This window comes from Bos grunniens, chromosome 20, assembly GCF_055505025.1.
Source record: "Bos grunniens cultivar Pamir isolate PY7600 chromosome 20, Bosgru_T2T1.0, whole genome shotgun sequence".
Taxonomy (NCBI): domain Eukaryota; kingdom Metazoa; phylum Chordata; class Mammalia; order Artiodactyla; family Bovidae; genus Bos; species Bos grunniens.
Window position 1 is genome coordinate 36,362,518 of NC_141184.1, and position 26,985 is coordinate 36,389,502.

General features: G+C 36.0%; 1 protein-coding gene and 1 long non-coding RNA gene across 12 annotated transcripts in view; one reads left to right on the top strand and one right to left on the bottom strand.

Moving 5' to 3' along the window:
• The first annotated feature begins 1,063 nt into the window (after positions 1-1,063).
• Positions 1,064-3,582, top strand: LOC147350253 (uncharacterized). Its single transcript, XR_015148681.1, has 2 exons — positions 1,064-1,180; positions 1,923-3,582. It is a non-coding gene; the product is annotated as an uncharacterized LOC147350253 (long non-coding RNA).
• Positions 3,583-3,939: 357 nt separating this feature from the next.
• The window catches only part of RICTOR (RPTOR independent companion of MTOR complex 2), a 138,954-nt gene continuing 115,908 nt past the window's right edge, over positions 3,940-26,985 (bottom strand). For 7 of the 11 annotated variants that reach the window (XM_086361495.1, XM_086361494.1, XM_086361497.1 and 4 more), the window contains 8 exons: positions 26,782-26,853; positions 23,292-23,469; positions 22,436-22,520; positions 21,499-21,732; positions 12,695-12,850; positions 12,237-12,360; positions 8,545-8,683; positions 3,940-8,418 (listed from right to left, as the gene is read on the bottom strand). In XM_086361495.1, the coding sequence (XP_086217621.1) occupies positions 8,344-8,418; positions 8,545-8,683; positions 12,237-12,360; positions 12,695-12,850; positions 21,499-21,732; positions 22,436-22,520; positions 23,292-23,469; positions 26,782-26,853 (1,063 nt within the window). In that variant the 3' untranslated portion in view covers positions 3,940-8,343. The remainder of the gene's footprint in view (positions 8,419-8,544; positions 8,684-12,236; positions 12,361-12,694; positions 12,851-21,498; positions 21,733-22,435; positions 22,521-23,291; positions 23,470-26,781; positions 26,854-26,985) is intronic. The other 4 variants (XM_086361496.1, XM_086361498.1, XM_086361504.1 and 1 more) reach the window with 1 other exon arrangement.

The window sequence follows — 26,985 nt, forward strand, 5'->3', positions numbered from 1 at the left end:
TGGAGAATTTCAAATATAGATAGAAATAGGAGTTTAACAAACCCTTATGAACTATCCCTGGTAGCCCAGATAGTAAAGAATCTGCCTGCAATGCAGGAGACCTTGGGTTTGATCCTTGGGTTAGGAAGATCTCCTGGAGAAGGGAATGGCAAGCCACTCCACTATTCTTGCCTGTAGAATCCTACGGACAGAGGAGCCTGGTGGGCTACAGTTCATGGGGTTGCAAAGAGTTGGACACGAATGAGCGACTTAACACCACTACTAGGTACTATCATCAACCCCAATAGCCACTAAACCACGGTTGCTTTAGTCCATCCATAGTCTTATTCAGTCTTCCCCCTTGATACGATTTTGAAGCAAATCATGGTTTCATTTGTAAATGTTTTTCTAAATTGGCTTTACTTTTTCTAAAATAGCCATAATACCTTTTTAATAATCACACCTATGAAAAAACAACCAAATCAAAAGATGGGCAGAAGATCTAAACAGACATTTCTCCAAAGACGACACAGATGGCCAGAAAGCATATGAAAAGATGCTCAACACTGCTAACTTTCAGAGAAATGCAAATCAAAACTACAATGAGGTATCACCTCACATCATCAGTCAGAATGGCTACCATAAAAAAGTCTACAAACAATAAATGCTAGAGGGTATGGAGAAAAGGGAGCCACCCCCCATCACTATTAGTGGGAATGTAAATTGATTACAACCACTATGGAGAACAGAATGGAGGTTCCTTAATAAACTAGAACTACCATGTGCTTGGGCGCCCGCTCAGTCGCTTCAGTTGTGTCCGATTCTTTTGTGCTCAGTAACTTCAGTCATGTCTGACTCTGTGTGACCCCGTGGACTGTAGACCGCCAGGCTCCTCTGTCCATGGGATTCTCCAGGCAAGAATACTGGAGTGGGTTGCCATGCCCTCCTTCAGAGGATCTTCCCAATCCAGGTATAAAACTCACATTTGCCTGCATCTCCTGCGTTGCAGGCAGATTCTTTACCCACTGAGCCACCTGGGAAGCTCTTGTGATTCAGCAATTCTAATCCTGGGCATTTGTCTGCAGAAAATCCTAATTCAAAAAGATACATGCACCCCAATGTTCACTGCAGTACTGTTTACAATAGCCAAGACATGGAAGCAACCTAAATGTCCATCAACAGAGGAACGGACAGAGATGTGGTACGTATATGCAACAGAGTAAAAAGAATGAAATAATGTCACTTGCAGCAACATGGGTGGACCTAGGGATATCACATTAAGTGAAGTCAGAGAAAGACAGATATGATACACTTATATGTGGACTATTAAAAAAAACTCATATGAATGGATTTACTTACAAAACAAACTCAGACTTCAAACTGATGGTTACCAAACAGAAAAGGTGGGGCGGGGGGATAAATTAGGAGCTTGGGATTAACATAAACACACAACTATATATAAAATAGATACTCAACAAGGACCTACTATATAGCAGAGGGAACTCTACTCAATATTCTGTAATAACCTATATGGGAAAAGAATCTGAAAAAGAATGGATATATGTATATCCGAATCCCCTAGCTGTAGACCTGAAAACTAAGACAATATTGTCAATCAACTCCAATATAAAATAAAAAATTTTTTAAATTAAAAACACACGTTAAACCTAGTTAGTAATATCCCAGGATATTTTGATGGTGGGTGGAACTGGCAAAAGACGTACAAATAACGCCTCAGCCTGGTGACTGGTCCTCAGCTGCAGGTAGGTAGACGGGAAGCAGAGAACTAGTCACACAGTTCTAGTATCTAGTAGTCACACAGGAAACTAGTATCACAGTGATATTGATACAGAATATTATTACTAACTAGGTTTTAGACGTGATTTTAATTTAAACAATTTTTTACTTTATATTCGCGTTTATTGACAATATTGTGTTTTCAGGTGTACAGCTAAGTGATTCATATATACATGTATCCATGGACCTGCTGGAAGTACCTGCTGACATTCCAATACCTGACCCATACTAAGTCTAGTGAAACTGATTCTCCACTAGAATGTCATTTATTAAGAAAATCAGGTTGTATGAGACAGTATCTAGTATTTCTTCTAAGAACTCTGTGGAGACCAGCTGGCTTTCATCTCAAAGAATTTACAAAACACGCTAAGCATTTTGCGTAAAGTAGGCATTTTAAAACCTTCAGAGGGACTTCCCTAGTGGTTCAGTGGTTGAGACTCTGATTCCACTGCTGGGGGCGTGGTTCAATCCCAGGTAGGGGAAGCAGGACCCAGCAAGGCATGGCCAAAACAAAATGACAGCCTTCAAAAAGATACAACTGAAAATATAAAGCCTTCAAAATTAGTAGTTAAAATAGTATTTACAATAAATATATTTGTCCTCTAAGCATTAGAGGAAGTTTTCATACATTTTTTTTTTTAATCAATACAGAATTAGTTGCTATGGTCTGAATGATCACCTGCCTCCCCAAATTCCTACATTGAAATCCTAACACCCAGGGATGATGGTATTAGTAGATGGGGTTCATTGGGAGGTCATGAGGCTAGAGCTCTCATGAGTGGGACTGATGTTCTTATAAGAGACACTACAGTTTCCTAGTCCCATCAAGCCATCGAGGACATAAGACAAAAGAAGTCTGGGATGTGAAGAGGGCCCTCACCCAAATATGTTCACACTCTAATTTCAGATTTTCAGCCAACAGAATTGTAAGAAGTAAATTTCTGTTATTTATAAACTGTCCAGTCTTTGGTATTTTGCTATAGTTGTTCAGTCACTAAGTTATGTCCAACTCTTGGTGACCCCATGGACTGCAGCACACCAGACTTCCCCCATCTTTCACTATCTCCGGGAGTACTTTATACACCAGAGAGTTTTAAAAAATGAAACAAACTTTCTGAAGCTCAGCTACATTGTCAGTTTTCAAAGATGAGCTGTATGATGATGATTTGTGCTTTTTGAGGGCCAACTACATTTTTGTTGAAAAGTATAGAGTAGAAGGCAGTATGAAAATGATACACATAAATGTATTTAAAAACCAAACTATCCCAAATAAATCTATTTCTGAATACATTTTACCACATTCAGTCAATGATAACAGACTCTAACTTCGACACTGAATTTTATTCTCCAGGATTGACCGTTTATTTCCCTTGTAGTATTTTCTTTTGCCACTAGGTGGCTGTTGGCTAGCTTACCTGATCCAGTTTCTGTGAAAGTGAAAGTCGCTCAGTCAGGTCAGACTCTTGGAGTTCTCCAGGCCAGAATACTGGAGTGGGTAGCCTTTCCCTTCTCCAGGGGATCTTCCCAACCCAGGGATCGAACCCAGGTCTCCCGAGTTGCAGGTGGATTCTTTACCAGCTGAGCCACAAGGGAAGGCTGAGTGAAATCAAATAGCTTACACAGAAAAGTTACCATCATACCATCATTGCTCATTCTATATATTAATCACTAAAGCTGGAGTTGTTCTGAAGATAGATCTACTTTATCAAATCTTTCACAATAATCTGAGATTAAAAAATAATAACTGTAAAGATGTCTGATTAGATTATGAAGTGTTTAGAAAGTATAAATACCTATTTTAAAACATTTGGAACAAGCCACTACTCATTTGAAAAGACCCTGATGCTGGGAAAGACTGAAGGTGGGAGGAAGGGGATGACAGAGGATGAGATGGTTGGATGGCATCACTGACTCAATGGGCATGAGTTTGAGTAAACTCCAGGAGTTGGTGATGGACAGGGAGGCCTGGCATGCTGCAGTCCATGGGGTCGCAGAGTCGGACACGACAGAGCGACTGAACTGAACTGAACTATGTGTTACTGAACCAGATTCTTATCTGTGGTATTTAAAAGTCACTTTACCTAGAGTTACATGTAACAGCCTCAGTGGTACATAAATCAACAATGATGGTTTTAAAATTTGAAATAGAACAATGACACAAGGTTAAGAATTTTTAAGTACATTTTATTAAGAATGTATCCCTTTGATAAGATTACGCTTCAGGAGGCTTTTAATGCCCTTGACATAAACTGTACACATTATACAAAAACAAGAAAACCACAAAAAAAAAATCAAGGTGAGCAAAACCATTTAGGGACAAACCTTATTTAAATTATACACAACTCAATGAAATATTCTTACGGAAAATATATAAATACTTTTCTTTCTATGTTACAGTTATACAATATAAATCAGATTTCAATGTCTGTTCAGTGACCTACAAACACCAGAACCTCCAAATATGTAGCAGCGTATTACTAAATAAAAAAGAAAAAAATTATATGGTTAGGGAGCATTAAGTCTGAGATTTTTTTCACAGTCCCTTACCACTTTTCAAAACTAATTTACATCATTTGTTTTACAATGCAGCTTTAGGGTTTCTGACAGGCCAATAATGGAACATTTTTCAACTATTATCTATGAAAGTTTTTAATCTCCCCCCTCCTCTGCCCAAAGACTTTGCATTTTGTGCTAAATCAACCTATTAGTGGCAAAATTACAAGATATACTTTTTTGGCATAAATTATATTTTTCAAATTAAATATTTTATAAAGAAAGTCAAACAAAATGTGCAATTTATGCGTGCAGTGGCACAGCTATCCACCTATGTTACAAAAATACTCTAAAGGGGAGAAAATCCACATTCATTAAAGAAACCTACTATGAATGAAAACTACCCTGGGAACCTAGAACTAAAAGAAAAAACAAATGCTCCTAGAAAGATTCTCACAGATGTTAACATTGTCTGATAAGCACTGCTATTAATTTTACTGGTATGCTTTTATAATCAAACTTTCACTGTAGTGACAGTCTTGAAGTGAAGCTGGTAATAATGTATATCCTGAATGGAGAGACAAGGGAGACCCTTCTCAACTTTTGGAAGATCTGAAATGTTCTTTTTATTCCAACAGCTCTTATCAAACTCTCTCAATTAATTGTTCCTTTTTTCCCTAATTTAATGGATTGTGAATTTGAGACAAAACTGGAAACATAAGACAAAAGGGGAAAAAACCTTACTTCCAAAGGACCTTTCCCAAGGTAGTTTACAAAACTCTCACACAAAATTAGCACCTCACTCTCACCATGCAAAAGTAACTGCAGTTATAATTTGGATGACAATTTGATTGCTTTTTATTGCTTAGTGATCTGTGCTTTAATGTGGGGATAAAAGGCATCCTCTGAATGGAATGAAAAAAATTTTTTATATAAATAGCAGTAGACAAATCTAAATAAGCATTCACACCTCACTGTTGAACACTTTGCATCTGTAATATGCCCTGAAAAACTCAGCTTTAATTACTTCAAGCTCTGGATAAAAGAGCTGAAAACTATTAAAGCTACACCATTTCAAAAGGACTTATACATATGATGTTAGAGTAACTAGTAAAATAAAGTATATACCTCCAAAGAGCCTCTTTTAATGTCAATGTCTTACAGAATGCCCTTATGCTACCAATCTTTATTAGAAAATTTTTTATTAGGGAGAAAAGACTTTTCCCCCCTTCAAATCTACCTAAGCATAAATAGGAAGTAAAAGTATAAGAAATTTTAGATCATGTTTAATTACAAATACTAATTTCTAATTTCCTTATTTATCAGTATTTACTTAGTATGTGAAGCTGAAATCTGTTCTTGAAAAAAATTTCAATTAGAAACAACAATTCACTTTACAATTAGAAATTCACAGTTTATAACCAGCACAACTGCTCAAATTCCTCCAAATTATTCAATAATTACCAGTAGTACAAATTTATATGGACTAAGATTAATTCTAAAATCTTGAAAAACTACAGTATTGACATTATTTTGGTATTTTATAGTCTGGTAATATCTATTACATATAGATGCTTTTTTCAATTATTTCTATTACCACTGACAACATCCCTAATCTTTTCTGCTATAATTTAACATTTTAAACACCTAAGTAAATAACTTGGCACTGCATGTGAGCATTTTTCATCGTAAAAGTCTACTTTTATACAAATAAGTACTTAAAGAAAACGTATTAGACCTGTCAGTGAAACATGGATAAACCAAATAGCACTATACATTTAATATAGACATTTTTTTTTAAGATTATTGAGAACCACAAAGCTCTGAGTGTCTCCCCAAACTAAGTGCTAAAGGCAAATATTATGATATATACATATATATCTTTCAAAGTAATAATCCAAAAAACTGTTCAGGCTAATAGTAACAAAGACTTCATTTCAGGATTGATGAGCGAGGTGGGGTCCAGGGATGAAGGTGTGTGTGTGTGTGTGTGTGTGTGTGTGTGTGTAACAAAAAAGAATTTACTGTTAACTTTTGAGGGATTAAACCACAGATTTTATACTCTATATTAACTGAGGTAGTGTTTAAAAATGAATGTCTAAAATATGTTAATCCCATTATTAATAAGATTACTACATTACCTCCTTTGGAGTTTTAAACCACTATTTGGTCTAGTATCTCTGACATTTGGTTCTCTGGAAGGCAGTCTCATCATCCAAGACCAAAGACCAAGGTGACAGGCAACGTTCTTAGAAGTACTGTTGACATTTAAATAAACACTTGGGTTCAGTGATAAATTAAAGTTAAAAAAAAAAAGCATCTGTTTTATCTTCAATTGGATTTTATGAAAGAAAATCTGAAGAACCACTTTTTAACATAAGCAGCAGCTTACAGCCCTTATCTGCTTTGTTATAATGTAAGTTGCTACACAGTGCACGTAAGAACAATTCACTGAAGTGCAGTCAAAGAGGTGTTATGAAGTGAGATGAAAGGCTTCATCTCAATTGGAACTTTCAGTGCCAGTAAATTAAAAAAAAAAAAAAAAGTATCTCTGTGAGTTATGCTTTCTAGTTCACAGGGTTCTTTACAGAGATCTCAAAGAACAAGCCCATTATAAAAAAGAACTGTAATAAGGGAAAATACTAGTCCCCGTACTATGACTGTGTCAGAGCTGATGCGTAACTGTAAAAATGGTCTAAACAAATCAATTTAAAAAGGGTCCTAATCAGTCCAGCTGGATTTTTTTTCTACTTATATATAGACCTCAAAAAAGATCCTTTCATTTACAAGCATTCTAATGATGATGGCCATGCTTTTTTTATATACAAATTTGCATATATGTTTAATTCCTGTAAAGATTTCCAAATATCTTTAGACATACACAAATTAAACAAACAAATAAAACTTTGCCCTCATCAACTTTAACAACTTCACAAATGTGATAAAGGCAACTACTGTACTCATAAACTCACCTATCACTGCATTTAGTCTGTGCAAAACAAGAACACTGATATAAAAATTAAATTACTGCTGCTTTAAAATTTGGTACTTAAGGCTTTTCACTACAATTTTTAATCGTAATAATGTTTCACCAAGGATTTTTTAAAAAGAAACTATGGCTCTTCTTTTCCCATGGAATGTATAAATTGTAGGCAACCTTATCTTTTCCTCAAGAGATCCAAGGTGTTATTTAATGCTTTCTTTTACTTTAGGTCTAAATTAATAGTGCTTTGTTCAAGTTCCTGTTAAAATGGTGATGTGGGAAGCTAATGGAAATGGAAATGCACTGAGAACATATGCATTTTATAAATGAAAAATACTCTGAATTATAAAATAATTTTCTGATTTTAATCAGGAACTGTAGTGAAAAACCTTAATCAGTTCAAATAGCCTATAATAACACATTGCAACAAAACTAAAGAGATGGAAAACAAGAAACTTTATGTAAGTCTAGTCACATAAAAATAACTTATAAGTCCTGGTTGTTGAGGCTCTTCTTTCGCTTTGAGGTTAAAAACCTCTGAAGTAGTGTTATAAACATGAAGAAAAAAGTGGAAGGGCCAAAGATCCCCTTCTAATACCAGCAGTTACAGAACATCCCATTGTGCTAACAGGATGCAGCCTCAAAGACACTGATTCCTGGCTTCCAAAATTAGTTAACAAACAAGGCATCTTTATATTTACCCTAAAAAAGGAATTCAGAAATAACGGTGTGTAGGGTGCTTCTGCATACCGTACTGTTCCACTGTTGTTATGCTCTTAAAATGAAAAGTAGAAAACCCATGTAGGTACTCAGTGCTTGAATCTTGCATACAATGGTAACTAAAACTCTTAAAACTGTGGTAATGAATAATGAACCCCCAATGGGGCTCCACAGAGGGTAGAGGAAGTTGTTTTGGTTAGGGAAGTCCGCAGTTCCAACTGTTCATGTACCAGTAATTGCTGGAACAGCGTATAGAAGATACTCCTGTCTTTGCTGCCCAGTCAGTCGGCTTTTTTGAGGCTTTTAGAAGTCCACAAATATGAATATATATATATATATAGTCTACATCTATATACATCATAAATATGAGGTCAGGATTCAGCAGATGTATCGACTATAGTTTGCTTTGGTGGTGTTGCCAAGACAGCCTCTGCTTCTTCATGCATCTAGGGAAGAAGTGGTAAATTATTAATGACTTTCTAGTCTATCAACAGATATAATCTCAAAACTTTTAGTTTAATTCAAACAAATATTTTTGAAAGATAAAGTTCAGAAGTACAAATCCTACTTACTTGTAAAAACTGTACATCCTGAAATAATTCTTGTATGAACCTCCGACATGGAAGTCTAAATGTGCAGTGTGACAGCAAATGGGAAACCTCAGAGTAAAGGCATATGTCATCAAATGTTTGAGGATACTTCTCTTTAATTCTAAAATGAAAGAAAAGACTAGGATGTGATAAAAATTATAATAATGACTTGCCTATTTTCTTTCAAAATATCATTTTAAAATATCTTTTTCCTCTGGATATATAGATCAAGTGACATATCTGGAGTGAGGGCATAAGAATATAAAATAGTAAATATTCCTAGCTCACACTTAAACTATAACTATTTTAAGTTTCGGCTATCTCTTAAAATGATAAAAACCCAAATACTTCTTAGAAAGTGAGAAATATTCTTTTTCACTGGCCTGAGAAATTACAAAATGTATTTACTGGCCCAGAATAACTCAGTATTTTAAAGTTGCAGGATATAAAATCATCACACAGAAATCCCTTTCATTCCCATACACTAATAATGAGAAAATAGAAAGAGAAATTAAGGAAACAATTCCATTCACCACTGCAACGGAAAGAATAAAATACTTAGGAATATATCTACCTAAAGAAACTAAAGACCTATATATAGAAAACTATAAAACACTGGTGAAAGAAATCAAAGAGGACACTAATAGATGGAGAAATATACCATGTTCATGGATTGGAAGAATCAATATAGTGAAAATGAGTATACTACCCAAAGCAATTTATAGATTCAATGCAATCCCTATCAAGCTACCAACAGTATTCTTCACAGAGCTAGAACAAATAATTTCACAATTTGTATGGAAATACAAAAAACCTCGAATAGCCAAAGCTATCTTGAGAAAGAAGAATGGAACTGGAGGAATCAACCTACCTGACTTCAGGCTCTACTACAAAGCCACAGTCATCAAGACAGTATGGTACTGGCACAAAGACAGAAATATAGATCAATGGAACAAAATAAAAAGCCCAGAGATAAATCCACGCACATATGGACACCTTATCTTTGACAAAGGAGGCAAGAATATACAATGGATTAAAGACAATCTCTTTAACAAGTGGTGCTGGGAAAACTGGTCAACCACTTGTAAAAGAATGAAACTAGAACACTTTCTAACACCATACACAAAAATAAACTCAAAATGGATTAAAGATCTAAACGTAAGACCAGAAACTATAAAACTCCTAGAGGAGAACATAGGCAAAACACTCTCCGACATACATCACAGCAGGATCCTCTATGACCCACCTCCCAGAATATTGGAAATAAAAGCAAAAATAAACAAATGGGACCTAATTAAACTTAAAAGCTTCTGCACAACAAAGGAAACTATAAGCAAGGTGAAAAGACAGCCTTCAGAATGGGAGAAAATAATAGCAAATGAAGCAACTGACAAACAACTAATCTCAAAAATATACAAGCAACTCCTACAGCTCAATTCCAGAAAAATAAATGACCCAATCAAAAAATGGGCCAAAGAACTAAATAGACATTTCTCCAAAGAAGACATACAGATGACTAACAAACACATGAAAAGATGCTCAACATCATTCATTATCAGAGAAATGCAAATCAAAACCACTATGAGGTACCATTTCACGCCAGTCAGAATGGCTGCGATCCAAAAGTCTACAAGTAATAAATGCTGGAGAGGATGTGGAGAAAAGGGAACCCTCTTACACTGTTGGTGGGAATGCAAACTTGTACAGCCACTATGGAGAACAGTGTGGAGATTCCTTAAAAAACTGGAAATAGAACTGCCTTATGATCCAGCAATCCCACTGCTGGGCATTCACACTGAGGAAACCAGAAGGGAAAGAGACACGTGTACCCCAATGTTCATCGCAGCACTGTTTATAACAGCCAGGACACGGAAGCAACCTAGATGTCCATCAGCAGATGAATGGATAAGAAAGCTGTGGTACATATACACAATGGAGTATTACTCAGCCATTAAAAAGAATACATTTGAATCAGTTCTCATGAGGTGGATGAAACTGGAGCCTATTATACAGAGTGAAGTAAGCCAGAAAGAAAAACACCAATACAGTATACTAACGCATATATATGGAATTTAGAAAGATGGTAACAATAACCCTGTATATGAGACAGCAAAAGAGACACTGATGTATAGAACAGTCTTTTGGACTCTGTGGGAAAGGGAGAGGGTGAGATGATTTGGGAGAACGGCATTGAAACATGTATAATATCATATATGAAACGAGTCACCAGTCCAGGTTCGATGCACGATACTGGATGCTTGGGGTTGGTGCACTAGGACGACCCAGAGGGATGGTATGGGGAGGCAGGAAGGAGGGCGATGCAGGATGGGGAACACATGTATGCCTGTGGGGGATTCATTTCGATATATGGCAGAACCAATACAATATTGTAAAGTTTAAAAATAAAATAAAATTAAAAAAAAAATAAAATAGAAATAAAATTTTAAAGTTAAACTGAAGTTAAACTTTGACTGGGCTCTGTCTTTGTATCTTTCAGCATTTAGTAGTGGCTCTCGCCTGGTCCAGCACCTCAGAACCAGCAGTGGGGTGGGCTAATACAGGTAAAGGACCCTCTACACTTAAAGCTTCTGGCCAGGAGGTCTGCAGTGGGGGCCTGGTATATGTGCTACTACATTTTATAAAGTTCCACAGGAGACCCTGAAGTCCATTTCATTTTTTGAGGATCACAGCTTTAAATAGTGCAAAACAAAGATGTTGAAGATGGCCTGAATATTCTTTTATCATGTTGCTGTGACTTAGAAAAGCAAAAAAAATTCTACAACTTTTATTAAAAGAAAGGAGTAAAAATAGGGAAAAATTAAACCAAGAAAATGTCACTTATTTTTACGTATGCCAGCTTTTCTTGAGCTTTATGGTCTCAGAATTCTTCTACTTTCTTAAAAATTGTTGAGAAACCCCCAAATCTTATTTTTTGTAGGCCATGAAAGTGAAAGTCACTCAGTCGTGTCCAACTCTTTGTGACCCCAAGGCCTATACAGTCCATGGAATTCTCCAGGCCAGAATGTCAGAGTAGGGGAGCCTTTCCCTTCTCCAGGGGATCTTCCCAACCCAGGGATCGAACCCACAACTCCCACATTGCAGGTGGATTCTTTACTTTTACTTTTGTGGGCCATAGCCATCAATAATTAACATACAAGAAATTAAAATTTAGAAAATTTCAAAGCATTAATTCATTTAAAAAATAAAATCATTACATGTTAACATAAATACATATATTTTAATGAAAAATTACTATATTTTCCAAAACTAAGACAGTGAGATGGAGAAGGCAATGGCAACCCACTCCAGTACTCTTGCCTGGAGAATCCCAGGGACGGAGGAGCCTGGTGGGCTGTCGTCTATGGGGTCACACAGAGTCGGACACGACTGAAATGACTTAGCAGTAGCAGCAAGACAGTGAGAAGAGTTGCTATTGTTTTACATTTTTACAAATCTTTTTAATGTCTGGCTGAATAGAAAACCATTGGATTCACATACCTGCTTCTGCATTTAATTCATTACCATATGTTAGTTTGGTTGAAGTAGATGAAGAAAATCTAGGCTCACTCAGATATGCCATGCAGTTGAGAACTACTGATATAAAGCTAATTGATCAAACTTTTTAAGTATTTACCATAAAAAAGCAAAGAATACTCATCTCAAAGCTTACTTACGTTAAAAGCCCAGTTTCATGACATTTAGTTGAAACTGAACTACTCAAATTAATGACTAATCTCAGAACTTCTTTACGAAGGAGTATACGGCACATTGGTGTATCATCTGGAATTGTTTTAACACCTGAAAAGAAGATCAAAATATTTTATCTGTATCACAACAGAAAATTACTATAACTCATGGAATTTGTTTTTAAACTTTACCAAAGATATATATAAAACTAAGATAAACTGCACATGACCTGCCAATCATTTTGGGATCAAAATTCTTTCTAATGAAAGCAGACAGCTAAGTGAGTATGTGTCAGCAGCTGATGCAGGTACAATGGTGGACTAAATATACCCAATAAAAGTAAGTTGTCAGATTTGAGACAACTAATGAACAGCACTCATCATTAACAACAAACAACTAAGTACAGTTATGTTAACAAGGTTTGGATTTAAATCTGAAAACTTACCTAGTAGCAATTCTGTACTTTTGGTGCTGCTCGCTGAGCCTTCTTGAGACACTCCATCACTGCATCCAGAAATGCCAGAAAATTTAGAGGGAACGACTTCTAAGGGATTATGGATAGTCTGCTCACACCAATCAGAATATGGAATGTCTTGAAGGTCTGAAGAAATAAATTAATTCAATCAACAGATCAAAACAGCTTATTTCCTATGCTTGCACTGTATACCACAAAGGAATGGTTCCTTGTAATTTCCTTCCGGTCTCTTCAGTAATTATTTTCCAAGATGAAGATTTTCAAAGTAAATTTACAGACTGCTCAGGTAGTAACGTGTTAAATTCTAAAGACATTTATACCTGAGATTTTATTTTCCTAAACTACAAAAATAATAAATATGTATTTAAAGAATTCATATAAAGATATATATAGAATAAGTGAAAGTCTTTTACCACCCCATCTTTCATGCCTCCCACCCCTAAACTAAATAGACTTCTCCTTAAATATATAAAAATTCAGATCATCTGATATTTTAAATTTCTCTCTCTTGCTCTTTAGGTGTATAAGTGAGATTACACTGTATCCATTTTTCTATCACTTGCTAGTCCTACCATTTAATAATCACCAATATAACAATCATAGTTCTCCAGACTTATCAGTTCCTTCCATAGGGTTAAACTTACTATACTATCCATGCATTGCTAAGGTCTACTCCTAGATGGGATTTTAAAGTCAACTAAACATCTTAGTGCAGCTAAAATAACATCAATATTTTTTATTTAAAAGTTCCCTGAGCACTTAAATAAGTGATTAGAGCAAATGGAAATCAGAAAGTCTTCAGTTATCCTTTTAGGAGGTAACACTGAGCAACCCAGAAAATCATGCAACCTTAGTACACTAAGAAAAAGAGATTTCAGAGAGAAGAGACACCATCAGTCAAATGGTAAGGCCCCTTGATAGTTAGTCCTATCCTCTTTCCACTACAGTACACTGTCAGAGTGGTAATAAGCGTTTTTTAAAAGTCCAAGAAACTAGACCTACACCAACACATACTATTCTCCCTATGCTGCTTCAGTAAAATAGATGTCACCACCTCATCTCACCTGTAAGTACTTCCTAAGATTAATAGTGACATAATACTAAGCAGAATATGTTCTGGTTCCTCAGGATATCAACTTAGCATAGTTGTAATATCTTGGTTACTAAGAAAATCACACATCTGTCAGGTACTTGAAAGTAACATATACTACTTAAATTATACACTGATTTTAAAAATAAAACTACTGCCAAAAGATCTGATAACTAAAGATGTACTTAAAAACCAGTAATGCTGAATAACCAGGTAAGAAATGACTGTTATTTTGGACTCAGGAAGCTTCCCAGGAAGTAAAAAGACAAAATATTCCAGCACAAAGAACAATAAGAAAATTATATCTTCCTTTGTCAACGTTGTTTTGAAAACGCTGACAATGTTCCTTTGTCAACATTGTTTCTGAAAAGTTATAAACTTATTCGTTTCAGCCTCATCTTCAACCAGTGATGACTCCTAACATTTCTAACCTGTTACAACCACATTTTATTTCTAAAGATATCATCCATTCTTATTCCAAAAAAAAAAAAAAACCCCACGCCTCTAACTAAGAAGCCAAAACAATCAGTTTCTCCCACTGTGGTGGTTTAGTTGCTAATCATGTCCGACTCTTGCAACCCCATGGACTGTGGCCTACCAGACTCCTCTGTCCATGGAATTCTCCAGGCAAGAATACTGGAGTGGGTTGCCATTTCCTTCTCCAGGAGATCTTCCTGACCCAGGACTCCTGCATTGCAGACAGATTCTTTACCAACTGAACTACAAGGGAAGCCTCACTGGAGTCTTCTTCACATCTTCTTCCACTGGAAGATGTGAAAAACCATCCCAAGAACAGTGATAACACAAGGCTTTTAATCCATGGGGTATCTTTTGTGTGAAACTTGCTAAATCATATGAATAAAAATTTTTATGAAATAATTACATGTGCTAAATGGAAACTTCAGAGAACACGTGGGTAGAATATTGGCACTATTTATTAATCAGTAGGATATGGAGAAGGCAATGCCACCCCACTCCGGTACTTTTGCCTGGAAAATCCCATGGACGGAGGAGCCTGGTAGGCTGCAGTCCATGGGGTCGCTAGAGTTGGACAGGACTAAGCGACTCAACTTTCACTTTTCACTTTCATGCATTGGAGAAGGAAATGGCAACCCACTCCAGTGTTCTTGCCTGGAGAATCCCAGGGATGGGAAGCCTGGTGGGCTGCCGTCTATGGGGTCCCACAGAGTCGGATATGACTAAAGCGACGCAGCAGCAGCAGGATATGGAGAACCAAAATTTCTTGAAATTGGGAAGCTAGTTGACCTACTTCTTCTTAGGCATGGAAGATCATGTTTAGCAGTCTGTTAAAGGCCAAAACTGCGCATGCTAGACTGATGATATTGACTTTTAGGGACCTTAATTTTGAAAAGTATTCAATGCAATGAAACTTATACACACTTTTACTCAACACATTTTATTTCTAGATTATATTTAATTTGGATGAAGCATTATGTCCATACATTGAACCTTTTAATCTATGTAACTGATGTTTAGTTTCTTAACTGTAGCTGTTGCTTTTACTGTTTTCTCTCTTTTTAGTTAATAATATTCTGTACTGTCCTTACTTGCTCAGTTGTGTCCAACTCTTTGCAACTTTGTGGACTGCAGTCCGCCAGACTCCTCTGTCCAAGGGGATTCTCCTGGCAAGGATACTGGAATGGGCTGCCATACCCACCTCCAGGGGATCTTCCCAACCCAGAGATCGAACCCAGGATGCCCTCACTGCAGGCAGATTTTTTACTGTCTGAGCCACTAGCTCAGCTTTATTTTATCTTTTAGTTAAAAATGGCGACATGAAGTATAGGATAGATCAGCGTCTAAGAGACTGCATACCTTCTTTATACCCTGTATCTGGGCATAAGGCTGAATCCAGCCTTATGTGAGAAAGAATAAAAAGCTCTAGGGAAAAAAATTATGTAAGTCCATATGGGTTAATTCAGAAAAATCATAAGCTAAATTCTTCCTATCAGAAAGTGAAGTCTCCAAATAGCATATTAAATGCTGAAACAATTCATCAAAAAAGTCAAGAATTTCTGTGAGGAGCTCTTATCCACCTGATCATCATTTCTCCTGGGCAGCAAGAACAAGGAGACTGTTGTTGTATGAACAAGGAGATTTTCCTTAGGAACACAGTAAGATCATTCTAATTGAACTATCAGAGTTTATGAAAGAATATTATTTCTAATGTAAACAACTTAGTGTGAGTCACCATTAATGGACAGCTTAGTGAATGCTAATCTTACATGTTAGGAAGTACCAAAACTACACCATAAGCCAGGTATCATTATTCCTATTTAGAAATTTAAGAAAAAATTAAAAGTAAAGCTCGATGAAACTAAGTATATTGCCCAAGATCAAATTTTAAGATGGAAAAGTTTGGCTTTGAGCCTAAGTGCTCTTGACACCAAACCTCACACCCTGCTATGTTTACACCAGGGTCTGAGTATTTCCTGGAGCCCTGGCACTTCCTAGTCTCCTCCATCCCCAGTTGTACATTTGGGTGAGGACAGGGAGATGGGACACCACCTGGCGTTCCCCTTACACCATCATCTGCATACCACTGATCTTTTGTATAGACTGCTACTGAAACGTGGGTTTTACACCTAATATTTTTCAAAACCACCACTGTCTCTTTAGGGCCCTCCTTTACTCAATGTAATCTCTACCCACTCCTCACAAATCTGTCAGTTTAATAACTCAGACAATTCAAACCAATCTCCTTGCTATTATCCTTTATAGTCTGCTAATTTTTTTCCAGTGTTCTCTTTCACAGATAGACTAGTCTAAAACATCAGTCTAACCCACTTTTAGTTGGTTAGCTACAATATGGCAAATGCAGTGGTATACATAAAGTGCACCCCAAAGAAACATATAATGCTGCCAACATTTTGCCTTGCATACTCAACAAGACATTGCATAAACATCTGAGAAGGTGGTAGACACAGAATATAGTTATTAGGAAATATCCTAATCACCTTTCCTCTGAGCTTTAACATTTTTTGAACAATTGCCACTACCAACATTACCACCAGATTGAAAGTTTTAAAAAGTGAAAAGTCTTATGTTCAAGTCCTGATGTCTCTTTAAAATTATCATTACACAGCAGAGGGACAACTTCAGACTACCGCAAACTACAGTAATCCAAACAGTGTGGTAATGGCACAAAAACAGACATATAACATATAGATAAAGGAAAGAGAACAGACAGCCTAGGAATAAACCCATGAACATATGGTCAATTAATCTAAGAGAAAGGAAGCAAGAATATACACTGGGTAAAAGTCTTTTCAAAAAGTAGTGCTGGTACAACTGCACAGCTACATGTAAAAGCATGAAATGTTCAAACGAAACATTAGAACGTTTTCTAGCACCACATACAAAAATAAACACAAAATGCATTAGAGACCTAAACTTCTAGAGGAAATCATAGGTACAACACTGTTTGACATAAACTGCAGCAATGTTTTTTTGGATCTGTCTCCCAGAGTAACTGAACTGGAAACAAAAATAACCAAAATAAATTTAAAAGCTTTTGTACAGCAACCCCTCCCCGCTCCCCCCGCAAAAAAAAAAAAAAAAAAAACGCCACACATAAAACAAAGCAAAAAGACAACTTACAGACTGGGTAAAAATATTTGCAAACAATGTTTCTGACAAGGAATTCATTTCCAAAATATACAAATAGCTCATATAGCTCAAAAACAAAAAAACAAACCCAATCAAAAAGTGGGCAGAAAACCTAAACAGACATTTTTCCAAAGAAGGCATAGAGATGACCATGAAAAGGCCAATAAGCAAATAAAAAGACGCTCAATACCACTAACTATTAGAGAAATGCAAATTAAAACGACAATGAGGTACCATCTTATACCAGTTAGAATGGTTACCATTAAAAAGTCTACAAATAGTAAATATTAGAAAAGGTATAGAGGAAAAATGAAACCTCTTATACTGTTGGTGAGAATATAAATTGGCGCAGCCATTATGGGGAATGGTATGGAGGTTCCTTAAAAAACTAAAGAGTCACCATACGATCCTGCAATCCCACTCCTGGCATATACCCAGAGAAAACCCTAATTCAAAAAAACACATGCACCCCAATGTTCACAGCAGCACTATTCACAACAGCCAAGACATGGAAGCAACCTAAGTGTCCATCAACAGACAAATGGATAAAGAAGTTAGAATATTACTCAGCAGTGAACAAGAATGAGATAATGCCATTTTCAGTAACATGGATGGACCTAAAGATTATCAAATTAAGTCAGAAGAGAAAGACAAATACGTGATATCACTTATATGTGGAATCTAAAAATGATACAAATGGACTGATTTACAAAACAGAAATAGGTTCACGGACATAAAAAACAAGCTTATGGTTACCAAAGGGGATGGGCGGAGACAAATTAGGAGTTTCAGATTAATATATATACACTACTACACATAAAATGGGTAAACAACAAAGGTCTACTGTATAGCAGAAGGAACTATATTCAGTATCTTGTAATAACCTACAATGGAAAAGCATCTGAAAGAGAAGACACCAATACACACATGTAAAATTGAATCACTTTGCTGTACACTTGAAAGTAACACAACATTGTAAATTACCTATACTTCAATTAAAAAAAAGTAGAGAACTATTTTTTAGTTATCTGCCACGGATAATAGGGCTTCCCAGGTGGCTCAGTGGTAAAGAAACTGCCTGCCAATGGAGGAGATACAGGTTTGATCCTTGGGTTGAAAAGAACTCCTGGAGGATGAAACAGCAATCCACTGCAGTATTCTTGCCAGGAAAATTCCATGGACAGAGGAGTCTGGGAGCTACAGTCCATGGGATCACCAAGACTTGGACATAAATGAGCATGCATGGATAATAAAGATATCTCCCTCCTGATACATAAATTCATTCATTTGGCCGATAGCAGTGCTTCTCAAACATTAATGTATACATGAATAACCTGGGCATCTTGTTAAAATGCTGATTCTGATTCTGTGTGGGGCAGAGTTTGAGATGACATTTCTAACAAGTGCTCAGGTGATGCTGATGCTGCTGGTTCACTGACCACTTTGGGTAGAAAGGGCTATGCAGGACCTGGTCTCTACCTATCTTTCTAGGCTGATCCTGTATTTCCTCTCCCTTCACTTTCTGGGCTCCATTCCCATGGGTGTCCCATGCTTGCACCCATCAGAGAAGACTTTTGCTCATGTTCCTTCCTCTCTCTTAAAATTCTCTATACGCCAGTCTTCATTCAGTTAGGTTCTATTCATTCTTTCAACCACAGCTCAACAGCAATTCTTCAGAAGTCTTCTTTGATCGCTTATTTGATGATGTTTGTTGTTTAGTTGCCAAGTCATGTCCCACTCTTTCTGCGATCCCACAGACTACTGCCCATCAGGCTCCTTTGTCCATGGGATTTCCCAGGCAAGAATACTGGAGTGGGTTTGTCATTTCCTTCTCCAGGGAATCTTTCCAACCCAGGGACTGAATCTGCATCTCCTGTATTGCAGGAGGTCTCCTGCATTGCAATCAGATTCTTAACCACTGAGCCACCAGGGAAGCTCACTTGGTTCTGTTCCTTTGCTAATACCAGGCAGCAAGTAATGGTGGCTCAGACAGGAAAGAATCTGCCTGAAATGTGGGAAAACTGGGTTCGATCCTTGAGTTGGGAAGATCCCCTGGAGAAGGGAATGGCTACCAGTATTTTGGCCTGGGAAATCCCATGGACAGAGGAGGAGCCTAGTGGGCTACAGTCCATAGCATCACAAAGAGTTAGATATGACTGACAGAAAACTTAATACTTGGTACCTACCCTTGATGGCACTTGTTGCAAATGTGGTTGTTATATTTGTGTATTGACTGATTGAGTGGTTGATCAATCCATTTCCTTCTCCATTGGATATACAATATAAGAATAGTGTCTTTTTATTTTTTCCTCTCACAACTGTCTTCTTAGCATCTAGTTCAATGCCTGATCCCCAGAGTGACATAATAAATATTAAGTTGAATGCATGAATGAGGAGACGTTCAGTGTCTTTTTAACAACTAGCCTGCCTCCTTTCACACCTCTGAGAGGATATCAGTAGTAAATTGTAATCATTTCCCAATTAAGAGTTATTCTCCTCCCCACTTCATATCACTTGAATAACAAGTCAAGGGGTTCTAATGGCTGTGCCAAGGTGAGAGCCTCATTGATGGCAGCAATTCTTCCACAAGTCCCAAACTTGATGCGTCTCAACCTGATTACTATACTGGAGTGGGTTGGCATTTCCTTCTTCAGGGGATCTTCCCGACCCAGGGATCGAACTTGGGTTTCCCATGCTGCAGGCAGACTCTTTACCGTCTGAGCCACCAGGGAAGCCCAACTAGCTCAGCAACAGATCACAAATGAATTTGCTGGACTGTCTTGTGACTGGGTAATTAGAGGGCTGGCTTCCCTATTTCCTGTTTGATAAAGAGAAAAGAGTATAGCAGAACTCCACAGTAAGTGCTTCCTAAGTATTTGCTGAATGAGTAAATAAACAGAACTTACAAGAACTAAAACATCATAAACAATGTATAGACAAATGACTTAGTAGCATCTCCTTTTCTGTGTACAATACATCAGAACAATACTGACCAAACCTTTCACTCAACAGAAAATTAAAATAATATAGCCCTGTTCATAGTGGGAAGTGCCTTGTCCAAGAGTTTGTCAAACCCAGGCCCTACTGGGAGAGGATTACTCTCTCAGTACATCCATAACCTATATTATCAGTGTGCCAAAAGCCATCAGTTGGGAAGCTCTTAATCAGAATACCATGGAGAAGTGTAGATGAATGACCCAGAGAATTCTGGTTATCACTAGGTTTTTCTGAGGGTGGCGAAGTGATATTCACCAAGAAAAGGTATCTATAGTTATATTTTAAACATACATATCATATAAAAAAGCTGAATCTGGATCTGATTCACTTTCTACCTCAACAAAAACATACTGAGTGCCTAGTATATAAAGCAGTATGCAGCTAGGTATTAGAAAATAAAAATGAAAGGGCATGACAGACTATATCCTGAAGCACCTTACTGAATGGAATGGAAAAAAACAACCAACAATAATTAACACAAGAGATCTATGTACAAAGGGCAATAAAAGTAAAGAGGAAAAAGTGTCAATATCTAAGAGGGTCAGACAAAGCTGTGAAGATGAAACATGCCCGTCTCTGAGGATGAGGTGGGCTTGCCAAATGGGCTCTACATGGCTGTGTGTGAGCTTGCACGGTGTGTGAGGAGGGGAAGGTGCAAGAGGGAACAGCATGGAAAACACACTTTTCAAGCCTAGAATTATGAAAAAGAGCACAGTCTGCTCAAGAACACCAAATAAGTCAGTAATGGCATGTCAATTACAAGACAGGAGAATGCTGATAAAAACTGACGGATCAGATGGAGTCTTGTGTGCTAGACATGAAAAGTCAATAAAGAACTGTCAACAGACTAATCCAAGGCAACAGTATGAAAGGTGAATTGCAAGGGAACAAAATTGGAGACAAACACTAACACTCCACAGGCAGATGCTGAGGGACTGCACTGAAGCTGAGGTAATGAGATGGAGAAAGAAGGATGATCAGTAGGGCTGGGAGATGTCAAGTGACTGAAGCAGATTCAAATTCAGGTGGATTCATCCAGACAGACATAATCACTCACCTGAATGACTACATATTGCACTCAGTTGGTTACTGGGCTGGAAACCCAGAATTTCAATACAGACACAATAAAGGCAGTTATCATCTGTATGTTCCTGTAGTCCAGTGTCTTCTGTACTTTCTAAAAACAGAGAAGCATCTGAATGGATTGAATTCATTATTTCCGTAAGACTCATCTGCTGTCGTAGCAAGTGAAAAGAGTTTTTTACAAGACCTCCAGTTCCAGATGGAAGACCTGTGTGTGAGTAAATATAAAAGATAATCTGAGGAAGATGGCATCAATGACACTTCTTTCAAGATGCATTAAACTATGTGAAATTTTAAAGAAGGGAAATTAGAGAAGAAAATCAGAACACCTTTTATGACTCAAAATCTAACCTTAATTGGGGAGAAAAACAGGATAATTTGCTTTAAATTAGGAAAATAATTAATATCAGCAGATATATTTATCTTACTTTAACATGAGGTTTTAAATGCAAAATAAAAAATTAAAACTATACAATTAGGTATCATTTCAATTCTTCTCAATATTTGCATAAAGAAAAAGTAAATAATTCTGGGTCTAAAGAGGTCCTTATTAAGAAAAAAATCAAGATTATAAAGCTTTAAAGCTGTGGCTGATATGCATATACTAATTAGAATACTACAGCTCATAGCAAAGAAAGATAATGTAATGTATACAGTTTTTTTCTGTCTCCTGTCTCCAAAAAAAGTAAGTGCTAAATTTTTTTTTTATATGTTTAAAACAGAAACAACTGATCTGCTTTTTGTCTTCTTGAGAGGCTAGGTACTTAGTTCCCCCGCAAAAAAGTTATGGTTTAATTTTAAATTGACTTAACTATTTTGTTGCCCAAAATTAAGTATATGTGAATTTTTAGTGTCATCCTACTGATAAGAATTTTCTTTTTAATATAAAGAGAACAAAAACCACGCATTACCTCCAACATCATGGGCAAATACTCTTGCACCTCGATCATCATGTGGAGGTATGTTTTTTGTTTGAAAATAAGGAATATCCTTTACCTGAAATAGATATAAGTCACAGTAAGTACTATTATAAAAAGAAATTCATTTTATGAATATTAGCAATATTAAATGAAATATAATTTAAATGGAATTACTAGAGCACATGAACCTATAATGAAAAGATACTGAAGGAAATTATATTACCAAAACTTGACAAAATAACATAAAACGGTTAAGGTCCTTATCTAGCCTTAGTTACTTAAATGGATATTAAAATAATTATTTTAGAATTTATCTAAAGTGTTTTTGGTCTTCTAGACAAATGTGTATTCTTAATTCTATCTACCATCTAGATTGTTGAGTATTTTGTGGGATTACCACAGTATGTGGCTGCCATGTATGAGATAAGCAGAATCAAAGGATTAAATAAAACAAGGGTTATACTGTACATTTCAAACTTAAACAATGTTATATGTCACTTGTATATCAATTTAAACAAATAAGGAATAAGTCAAATGTGACTAAAAAGCAAGATTAGGACTTAAAATTTTTATAGAGAATATACAGATAAAGAAACCAAACAAGATGCTGATTTAGTATGAGAAGAGAAAAAGGATAATGTTTTGGGGACTTAGAGGTGCTAAAAAGAGTACAGAATAGTTGAGAAAGGTGGAATAATTCTCACGGTACAATTTCTTTAAATAAAACTGCCTAAGAATATCACCTTCCCTAAAATTAGTATTCACTCTAAATTATAATTTCTAGTAAGCAATTAATATGAAAAGAACAGTAAACTAATTCAAAAGAAACCAAAAGAATTTATGATACCTGGAATATATCATTGATATCTACTGGAAGAGCAAGACCAATATAGTCATCTGAGCTACCGTATGTCGCACTGGACACCATGGACCTCACGGAGGAGGAGCGCTGCAGCGTATTTTGGTTAATAGGACTTAATAAATCTTCTTTATCTAGCGAAGCATAACTTAAAGCTTTCATGAACCTAGAATATCATTAAAAAAACTACATTAGTTTATTGATTTGCTATAGCAATCAGATAAATAACTGTGGTCCGTTTTCTTTCGTATCTTCAAAAAGGAGAGAAAGCGCGTCAAGTACTAAACAGTGCCATCTTATGTACTGAGAACATATGAACACCTGAAAATATTTATCTCTTATAAACTGATATATAAAAGTTCATTAGTAATGTTGACTGTTGACCAAAAACAACTGTTATGGTCTCTCAGGTAAAAGTGAAAAGGTGAGCAATTAAGGTAACTTTCAACATCTAGAAGTAAAAATAAAAACAAAACTGACCTCAGAAAAGAGGTGTTATCCAAATATTAACTTCACAGTCACTTCAGACTGCTAGATTTGCTATCATACAAGTAAGGGCACGTCTACTAATGCTATTTAATACTACTTTTATTAAAATAAGCTTAATCACTTATTCTTTTGTATAGTAATTACTTTATCAACATAAGATTTTCTAACATAGCAGACAGACACAAAATAGTAAAAATGGTATCATATATAAATAGTACAAAAGATAGTTTATATGAAGCACTGATGTTTCCTCAATACATTCCTTACCAGTGATTCCATGACATGGAATACTAACATTTCCATAAGATATACCTTCCTTATACAGATTTTTATTTATGTAACAGACATACTAAAATATTTATTATATGCCTGCTTTGTATATACAAGGCAGTACTCAAGGTTCTATAGTATATGTATACTGCTATTTGAAAACTCAAATCATTTAAAATGTAAAAATGTAGCCTAATAAAGAATTATTTTGAAAAGCGTACAAAATGTTTTATAAATAGCTAATAAAAGTAACATAAGAAAAATCACTCCTAATTTCTAATTTCCACCTAAAAATCACTCAGAATTGAAATTTACAAATTTTATAAAATAGGTCAGTAGTTTTTAATTTGTACTTTTGTATCTTTCTAATTCCAGAGAATTCTTCAAAGACTACTGGACTGAAGGGGAAGAAATTATTGTTATACTTGCCTCCACAATACCTATTTCAATCAGAGTAGCTCCATTTTTACATATTCTTCACATTGGGTTTCCACAGAAATGTTTTTATGTAGAAAGGGTTTCTCTACTTAAAAAGTTAATGCTTAAAAAAATGCTTAAAACCACTGATCTATTCCAATTGCCTTCAAGCAATTGAGGCCTACATATTTCAAAAATCATGAATTTTACTATATAGATTTACAACAGTAAACAATTGAGAGGCTTGTCTGCCTTTGTTCTGGATTGATGAGGCTTGCAAAGCTTTTGAATTCCAAGGAGATGAGACATTACAGCATAATTATGGAACTTTTCCCAAGTTCCTTCACTCAGTGCTGGGATTAGATCTCAAGGTTAAGGATTCCTACTCAGTGTTTTTTTTCTGCTATGCCTCAAAGAAACATCTCAGAAAGACACAGTTTTTAAGACTGTTGGATTCACACTAATCATTATACCACAGTACGAGAATGACTACTCTTCTAATTTTATAGGAAAAAAATCTTTTCAGCCTCGATCCAAACTATTATAGTAAATGTGTAGTTATCTTCCATCATTTTCATTTTCTCTGAATTAACCAAAAGAAAGAAGTGGGAAAAGGAAGACCAATATCGACAATTTTTTCCTCCATGGAACCTGGTTAAATACTAAATACAGTTTGAAAATTAAGTGGAAGATTTGATGAATGTAAGATTTCTGTTCAGCATTCATTCCTTTGTACAGCTATTCTTGTTTCTCTTAACTGCTTTATCTTGTTTTTATTTTTTCCCTCTCCCAAGAAATGAAAAACAAATAGTAATCTTTTATAATGCCAATAAGCTGGAATTTTACTCCGCGAGTAAAACTTCCATATACCCGTCTATCATTCTAACAGAGAACACAGGAAATAAGATCCTAAGAACCCAGACTGATTAGGAAATAGTCTGGTTTATTCTAATGAATAGTTTGGAATGACACTTTTTACCCGTGCTGTAATCAGTTTAGATAGAAATACCTGCTTCAATAAGATAGAATAATTCTAACTGGGTAGAATAATCCTAACTGGATGGTCCAAAGTTAACAGTGCTTTGTTTATTGTACTGAGCTGTAAGATGGTGGTATCCTTACTATTTATTTTGGGTGCTACATTACTGCCCCTGGCTGAATGCTACTAGCTGTTATAGTCTAGAGTTTTCAAATACTTTGCTTTAATATAAAAGTTTCCTCCTTTGCTACCAATTTTAAAAGCTGTTCTTTCTTGTCACAGTGTCCTTACCAGTAAAAGTTTTTAATTATTGCTTTTATAGGCCTGAAAACCTGATATCCAAACCTGTTAGAATAAATACCGACAAATTTTATATGTGGGTCAGAGGTACCTCCTTTGAATAAAATTTGTGAATGTCACTGCAAAGATTTATACTAGTGAGTTGTTGAGAGGGTTGAGGCTGTCAGATAGATAAGACAGTACTGCATAATTTATGAAATCCCACCAAAGGGAACATAATTTACTATCTGCTGCAAGGAGTCTCTTCTACTAAATGTGTTAACATTACTGAAAGAAAATGCCTTCATAACTTCTTAACAACTTGATTACATAAGAGCCAAATGGATTAAAGAAATATCTATAAATAATAATAGTGATAATAATGATGATGATGATAATAGCTAACTTTTACCGAGTGCTTAATTTGTGCTAGGAACTAGGCTCACTACTTGGCAAATACATCCATTTAATAAATGTAAATGAATAATCAAAAACTATAGAAAATTTTTAGAAGCACTTGACCCAACAAAAATTTAGCTTTTAGAAATTTTTGTAAAAATCAAATTTAGTGATGAAAATCTTTTATAGATGAAATTTACTACTTTGACCAGCTTGATATAATCTTTAGATACAGCAGAAATCTCCCAAATGTTCTTGAGCGCAGGCATACTGCAATGCTGAATTCTGAGGATCAAGTAATTCATTTAATGTTCATTTGGTTCCTACTTTAATTATCACAGCTACTTAAACTGAGGGTTTCCTTTGTGGCTGAGTGGTAAAGAACCTGCTTGCGAATGCAGGAGATGCAGGTTTGATCCCACGGTCAGGAAGATCCCCTGGTGAAGGAAATGGCAACCCACTCTGGTATTCCTGCCTGGGAAATCCCAAGGAGAGAGGAAACTGGCGGGCTACCAGTCTATGGAGTCGCAAAAGAGTCGGACACGACTTAGCGACTAAACAACTTAAGCTGGAAAGACTCGTACTGAAATTTTATTATCTTCAAAAAAAAAAAAGGTCAACTTTTGGAGCCTTAAATTGACCTACCTGAAAAAGTTGTTTGTTATTGTAGGTCTTAAGCTCCTGATTCCCCCGACATGCTTCTTTTTAAAATTGATCCTTGCAGAAGCGAGAAATAAATAAAAAAAGCTTGTGACTTGTGTGTCCTTGCAAAGCATGTATGTTTATTTCCAGGGCCTAAAGGAGTTTCTTTTCCCCCCTCGCAGCTGCAAGAATCCATTTCAAATCACA